This window comes from Odocoileus virginianus, chromosome 21 (assembly GCF_023699985.2).
Source record: "Odocoileus virginianus isolate 20LAN1187 ecotype Illinois chromosome 21, Ovbor_1.2, whole genome shotgun sequence".
Lineage (NCBI taxonomy): Eukaryota > Metazoa > Chordata > Mammalia > Artiodactyla > Cervidae > Odocoileus > Odocoileus virginianus.
This window is the reverse complement of record NC_069694.1, coordinates 47,304,551-47,312,046: the sequence shown is the minus strand read 5'-3', so window position 1 is coordinate 47,312,046 and position 7,496 is coordinate 47,304,551. Positions and strand designations below refer to the sequence as shown.

Below are 7,496 nucleotides of genomic sequence, written 5' to 3'. Positions count from 1 at the left end.
TGGTGAGGATTTCTAGTGTTAAGCATAGCATTCAGTACGATGGACATTTTACTCCTTACCATTTCCTAGTCTTCATCCTTAAAGAAAAATATGATTCTGTTTTACCAAAGCGTAAGAAATTTCTTTCAGTGGTTTCTGTCTACTCTGCAAACAGAACAAGGCATTGTTCAGAATCGAGGTGGGGCATCAGTTTTCTCTGTGGGAAACACATTCCCTCAGCTATTTGCTGAGGTCTTTTTTGGTTTCATTTACGGTAAAACTCTGGATTTTTGCCAAGTTCTCCACAAGTTCAAAAGTACAAAGCTCTTTAGGAGGCCTGCTCTTTTTAAATATTTTTTCAGAGGTTAAAAATTAAATTTCAAAAGAATACCTGGGGTGCAGAAGAGTCCACAGTAGAGACACAGATCCTGATTGTCTCCAACATGAAGCTTGGTCATGTCATTCTCTTACTTTTGTGCTTCTACTTAAGTTTTTGTGAGGTAAGCAATCCAATATTTATGCAAACTTTTAAGTAGATATTTCAAATATTGTAAAAATACAGAAAAAATCTCAAGGATATTATTTTGACTTAAAGATTACATAGTTCACTTGCCAACGATGACAGTATTTAGTCAGTAACCAAGATTTTATGTTATATCTTGATGAAAGAGCTTGAAGAAATTGCTTTTTTCATATGCTATTATCTGTGCATACAGATTGGATTGAATGAGAATTTTACTAATAGATCTATGATTTATAGGAATTATTAAATCAGTAAACATTTATCAGGCCCTATCTATGTGCAAGGTATAATGATGGGCAAGACTGATCCCTCCTTCAGTAGCCTTTTGTACAGCTTGTAGAAAGATGATACAAATATACCAATGAAGAAACAATAAGCATAATTTGAAAAATATTTGAAAACATAAGAAGTAACTGTTACAAGACATATATATTTAATTGCCCAAAAATGGCACAAATATCGCCTGCCAAGGGACTTTAATGGGAGGAAAAATCCCTTCCTGCTCGCAGATGGGGAAGGGTTTATAGGACAAGTGGGATTTGAGCTAGATCTATAATTCTGGATTAGATCTAATCAGTGGAGAGAAAGAGGAAATGATTTTCAGCCTGAAAAATAGCAAGTGGTATGGCCAGAAAGACAGTAAAACACTGGGCTCCTCTCCATGAATTAAACACACTTGATCAGAGTAGACTTTGTAGGCAACTCAAGGAGTTAAAGCCAAAACAGCAGACTGTAGCCAGTCTGGAAGGTAGGCTGTTAAGGTTAGGAATGTTTAAGACATTTTAGAGACTTACTGATGATTGCCTACTTTTGTGATCAAAGAGTTTTCAAACAACTCCAAATATTGTTTTGTGTTAAAGTCTGTTTATAGCAGCAAATGTTTAAAGAAAACTACCTAAGATACCAGAATTAAATACTTAAGTTTCTTATAAGTTCTAAATTATATATGCAATGTTTATAGTATAAACCAAATGGAAATAAAGTAAGTGCTTATTGATTAAAATAGATTAAACTCTTGCACATCCAGAAATAACTATCACATTAAAATGGTACTTTTATATTTATTGAAATTAAAAAAATGCCTCACTAAAATCTTGTTTTTGTTAAGGAGAAAAATACACACACAAATACACAAATATATTAATAAATGTTTATATAAATGGCAGTTTAAAAGTTCATGAGAGGTGTATATTAAACAGATAGCAGTTGGTATCTCTGAGTAATGGGATTACTCATGATTTTTATGTTTTATATATTTATGAATTTTCAGATTTCAAAAATTTTGTGTTATTCATTCTTCAGTTTTCTTTTTTAAATACCAGACAACTGTGTGTTACATTATAACAAGAAAAATTTGTTTTCTGAAAAAAGGATATTTCAGCCACATTTTGGGTTCCTGGAACAAAAACAGAATAAAAAAGAAAACTGAAAATAGTTTTCACTTACACAAAGCAAAAAAGCCTCTTTCTTTTACTGAATAATCATCCAATCATAAAATTGTCTTCATTCCTTTAAGAAACAACATTTTGAAAAGAGTTAATATCATATTTGTGAAACCACAACTTTGTAAAATACTATTATTGTTTCTTTATAAAAGGAAATGGAATGATTTTTTTTATGCCACCTGCTGAGAAATAATCATTTTTAAATGGAGCTTATCATAGAGATAGGGGCTTCCCTGGTGGCTCAGCAGTAAAGAATCCACCTGCCAATGCAGGAGACCTGGGTTCTTCCCTGGGTTGAGAAGATCACCTGGAAAAGGAAATGGCAACTCACTCCAGTATTCTTGCCTGGGAAATCCCATGGACAGAGGAGTCTGGTGGGCTACAGTGCATGGGGTCACAAAGAATCAGACCTGATTTAGCGGCTGAAGAGCAACAACCATTAGCTCAGTTCAGTCGCTCAGTCGTGTCCGACTCTTTGCGACCCCATGAATCGCAGCACACCAGGCCTCCCTGTCCATCACAAACTCCCGGAGTTTACTCAAATTCATGCCCATCGAGTCGGTGATGCCATCCAACCATCTCATCCTCTCTCGTCCCCTTCTCCTCCTGCCCCCAATCCCTCCCAGCACCAGGGTCTTTTCCAACGAGTCAACTCTTCACATGAGGTGGCCAAAAGTGTTAGAGTTTCAGCTTCAGCATCAGTTCTTCCAGTGAACACCCAGGACTTATCTCCCTTAGGATGGACTGGTTGGATCTCCATGCAGTCCAAGGGACTCTCAAGAGTCTTCTCCAACACCACAGTTCAAAAGCATCAATTTTTCAGTGCTCAGCTTTCTTCACAGTCCAACTCTCACGTCCATACATGACCACTGGAAAAACCATAGCCTTGACCAGACGGACCTTTGTTGGCGAAGTAATGTCTCTGCTTTTTAATATGCTATCTAGGTTGGTCATAACATTCCTTCCAAGGAGTAAGTGTCTTTTAATTTCATGGCTGCAACAACCATAGAGACAACATAAATACGTTCTGAGTTTTAAAATGTATCTACATTTTCAACATGAAATAAAATATGTACAGCTGGGAGAAACTTTTGCATTTTAAAAGCTGGGAGCAGATTTCCTTCTTGGGGATAAAAAGCCCCACTCCTTTTTTATATCAAAACATTTTGATGGACTGATTTGAAAGTGGACTATGTCAATGATGGGGTGGGCTGGCAGTGAAGTTGTTCTGAACAGTAAAATGAGAATCCTGGTGTTACTGAACCTACCCAGACAAAGAGGTAAGGGGACTTAGGAAAGGGTGGGAAAGAAAGAGCGCAGAGGGAGTGGGCTGCTGTGTCAATAACAAAGGGATACTAAGGAACAGGAATCTCTGTCCTTGGAACTCAGGCAAGAATTTTGGAGTACATAGCCATCCCCTTCTCTACAGGATCTTTCCAACCCAAGGATCGAACCGTCTCCTGCATTGCAGGCAGCTTCTCTACCTTCAGAGCCACCAGGGAAGCCCCAGTAATGAATAGGGAAGCCAAATATTTCAGTCAATGTGGTAAAATACTGTGATATGCTTGGCTGTGACATAATCCCCGACAAAAACCTTTAATTTTTTTTAACCCTAAAAGCATATTATAAACTTTGACTTATATGGGTAGTATTTTGGAAGGAAAGAACTGGGGTGATGGTCAATAGAATGATGAGATCTGGAAATAGAATATGCACAAGAGGCAATACACAGTGCAGAGAGTGATGTCAGCTAGCAAGTCAGAGTAGGCAAATCCAAACACTTGTCCCTCCACCAAAAAAAAGTAGAAAAGTCAAGCAAACTTTCAAAACCAACTTTGTCTGAACTCCAGTTATCAAAGTCCTAAAGTACCCAAGTGAATGCCGAATAAAGTAAAAAGGCAACTTAAAAATGGTAGGAAAACTGCAGTATTTCTACTTGCCCTCACCCCACCCAGATATCAACTCAGTGGCAGTCTTAAAGATAGCAATCTAGATTCCCGGGGTGGAACTCTAGTCGCCAGTTCTAAATGGAGCAGAGCAGACTTTATTTAAAAAGAACTTGTGTTTGTCCGTTCTAACCTATCCAGGGGCTACTTGAAAGACTGAAACAATAAATTTGTCTTTGTTTCATCTAACTTGGAACTCAGAGTGGAAAGGCAGCAGGCATTCCTCAAAAACATAAATGCAAGCAAATAAACAATTACCTCCACTTGAGACAAAAGATAACAGTTGAGGCCTACAATAGAGTGCTGAAGCTTGGAAGGAAAAGTTTCAGTTGGAAATTAGGGCATTCAAAAGCCCCTGCATATCCTGGGGAATTTAGAAAGCAACACACTTGCCCAGGGCAAGATGAAGCCCAGAAAACACCTAAGAAGACCCTAAGACTACACCTCCAGGCTCAGTGCAAGCATGAAGTAAAAGCTAAGACAGAATTGTAAACACTCTGGTTAAGTGCTGAGCACTGACGTGCCCCAGCGCAGAGCCAATTTGCAAACTCGGAAGAGGTTTTTTTATTGTTCTCAATTCCAAGGATTCCTTATTCTTTTCTTTCCTTCCTTCCTTTCTTTCTTTTATTTCCTTCTTCCTTCCTTTCTCTTTTTTCCCCTCCCTGTCCCTTTCCCTTTCTCTTTCTCTCTCTCTGGTTCCTTGTGTGGAAGGAAATCTTTGTCTAAATCCTAGATAAATGCAAGGTAAAGGAACGGTTAGGTAGTTAGAATAGGGAAAAGGAGTCCAAAATGGCGGTGGCTAAAAGACCTGGAAGGGAAAAGCCCGTGAAAATAGAACAAAGGAAGGTCCGAGGACCGGAGTGAGGACTTCAGGTAGAACAGTGTCCTGCCTAAGCCCAATTTGCATAGGGCAGGCCCGGGAGGAACAAAAAAACATATAAAAAGAGGAGCCAAAGCCTCTTCTCTCTCTCTCCTGCACGATGGGGCGCTCTTCTCTTCCCATCTTTGGATCGAAGTGCCCTCACACCTCGAAGATGGATTTTCCTTCTATCATCTAAATAAAATAGAGCTGTAACACTGGGCTGTAACACTGATTTATTTAAGAGCTATAACAGTGGTCTGTCCAAGACCCAAGAGCTGTGACCCGCCGAGGGGGCTTCAATGTCCGTCATTCCAAATTTTTGTTGTGACGAGACCAAGAACCTAGGAGCATACACTCGTTTGACAGAACCAAGACTTCAGAAACCACACATGACAAAAAAACTTTATAGAGACAATTTGGAAAAATTAATAAACAGCTAAAGTCTACAGGAGTCAAGGAAAACAAACCCTGAGGAGAAAAAAGAATTTGATTTCAAGAATTAAAACATTATAACATTCAAAATATCCAATCTTCAACAAAGAATATGAAGCATGCAATGAAACAAGAAAATATGGCCCATTCACAGGAGAAATTATTTGTAAGGAAGGACAGAGTTTGAAGCCACCAGACAAAGACTTTAAGTCAAATATCTTAAATATATTCAAATAGCCAAAAAAAAAAAAAAAAAAAAAACCAAGGAGGATGTAGAAACAAATAGAGAATATCCATGAAAAGATAGCAATTATAAAAGGAATTATACTGAAAAGTAAAACAAAGAATTCACTAGAGGGTTTTAATAGCAGATTTGAGCAGGCAGAGGAGTAAGTGAAGCTGAAGATTGGTCAATTAAATTATCTAATCTGAGGAGCATAGAGAAAAAAGAATAAAAAGGGAAACCATTAGTATATACACAATTGGAATCTCAGAAGAAGAGAGAGTCAGAATATTTGAAGAAGTAATAACCAAAAACTTCTTAAATTTGATAAACGACAATGAATCTAGAATGTCCCTGGTGATCCAGTGGCTAAGAATCCTCCTGCCAATGCAGGGGACACAAGTTCCATCCCTGGCCTGGGAGGATTCCACACACCGTGGGGCAACGAAGCCTGTGCACCACAACTGCTGGGCGCGTGCACTTTAGAGCCTGTGCTTCGCAACAAGCAAAGCCACTGCCTAGGGAGGAGGCTCCACTTGCAGCAACTTGAGAGGGCCTGTGTGCAGCAGTGAAGACCCAGTACAGCCACAAATTAGTTAATTAATTAAAAAAAAAAGGTGGTCAACCTCAGTCATTGGGAGGGAAATGCAGATAAAACTATTCTCTGATGACATTTTTATATGCCTAATTGACAAGGATAAAATGTTTAATGTTTTCTGTTCTGTGGTCAAGAAGATGGAAAATAGGCCCTGTCATATACCCTGGATGAAGGGATGAAGGGATGACCCCTGGAGAAGGGATAGGCTACCCACTCCAATATTCTGGCCTGGAGAATACAATGGACTGTATAGTCCATGGGGTTGAAGAAATATCAATAACCTCAGATATGCAGATGACACCACCTTTATGGCAGAAAGTGAAGAGGAACTAAAAGCCTCTTGATGAAAGTGAAAGAGGAGAGTGAACAAGTGGCTTAAAGCTCAACATTCAGAAAACCAAGATCATGGCATCTGGTCCCATCACTTCATGGCAGATAGATGGGGAAACAGTGGAAACAGTGACAGACTTCATTTTTGGGGGCTCCAAAATCACTGCAGATGGTGAATGCAGCTATGAAATTAAAAAGACACTTGCTCCTTGGAAGAAAAGCTATGACCAACCTAGACAGCAGGTTAATAAGCAGAGACACGACTTTCCCAACAAAGGTTCATCTAGTCAAAGCTATGGCTTTTCCAGTAGTCATGTAGGATGTGAGAGTTGGACCATAAAGAAAGCTGAGCACCGAAGAATTGATGCTTTTGAACTGTATGTTGGAGAAGACTCTTGAAGTCCCTTGGACTGCAAGGAAATCAAACCAGTCAATCCTAAAAGGAATCAGCCCTGAGTATTCATTGGAAAGACTGATGATGAAGCTGAAACTGTTTCAACAAACCTGAAACTCGAATACTTTGGCCATTTGATGCGAAGAAGTGACTCATTGGAAAAGACCCTGTTGCTGGCAAAGATGGAAGGCAGGAGGAGAAGGGGGCATCAGAGAATGAGATGGTTGGATGGCGTCACCAACTTGATGATGGACATGAGTTTGAGCAAGCTCTGTGAGTTGGTGAGGACAGGCAAGCCTGATGTGCTGCAGTTCATGGGGTTGCAGAGTTAGACATGACTGAGCGATTAAACTGAACTGATGTATTGATGATAAGAGTTCAAATCTGAGCAATTTCTAGAGACAGAAGGGCTTCCCAGGTGGTTCAGTGGTAAAGAATCCACCTGCCAATGCAGGAGACCCAGGTTCATCCCTGGGTGGGGAAGATCTCCTGGAGTCAGAAATGACAACTCATTCCAATATTCTTGCCTGGAAATCTTCATGAACAGAGGAGCTTGGCGGGCTACAGTCCATGGGGTCACAAGAGTTTGCAACTGAGCATGCACACTAGACAGAGAAATTAGCCAATGTCTTTCAAAACTAAAACTGCTCATTTCTTTGATTTAGCAGTGTTACTCCCAGGTAAGTACTGACAAATATACTTAGCATATGGGGGAAATGATGTATATTATATGAGGAGATTTATTACAACACTGTTCATAATAA

General features: G+C 39.4%; 1 protein-coding gene across 2 annotated transcripts in view; it reads left to right on the top strand.

Annotated features, from left to right (window-relative positions):
* The first annotated feature begins 365 nt into the window (after positions 1 to 365).
* Positions 366 to 7,496, top strand: part of CFI (complement factor I) — a 46,582-nt gene continuing 39,451 nt past the window's right edge. For both annotated transcript variants that reach the window (XM_070452273.1, XM_070452272.1), the window contains exon 1: positions 366 to 479. In XM_070452273.1, coding sequence (XP_070308374.1) covers positions 423 to 479 — 57 coding nt within the window. In that variant the 5' untranslated portion in view covers positions 366 to 422. The remainder of the gene's footprint in view (positions 480 to 7,496) is intronic.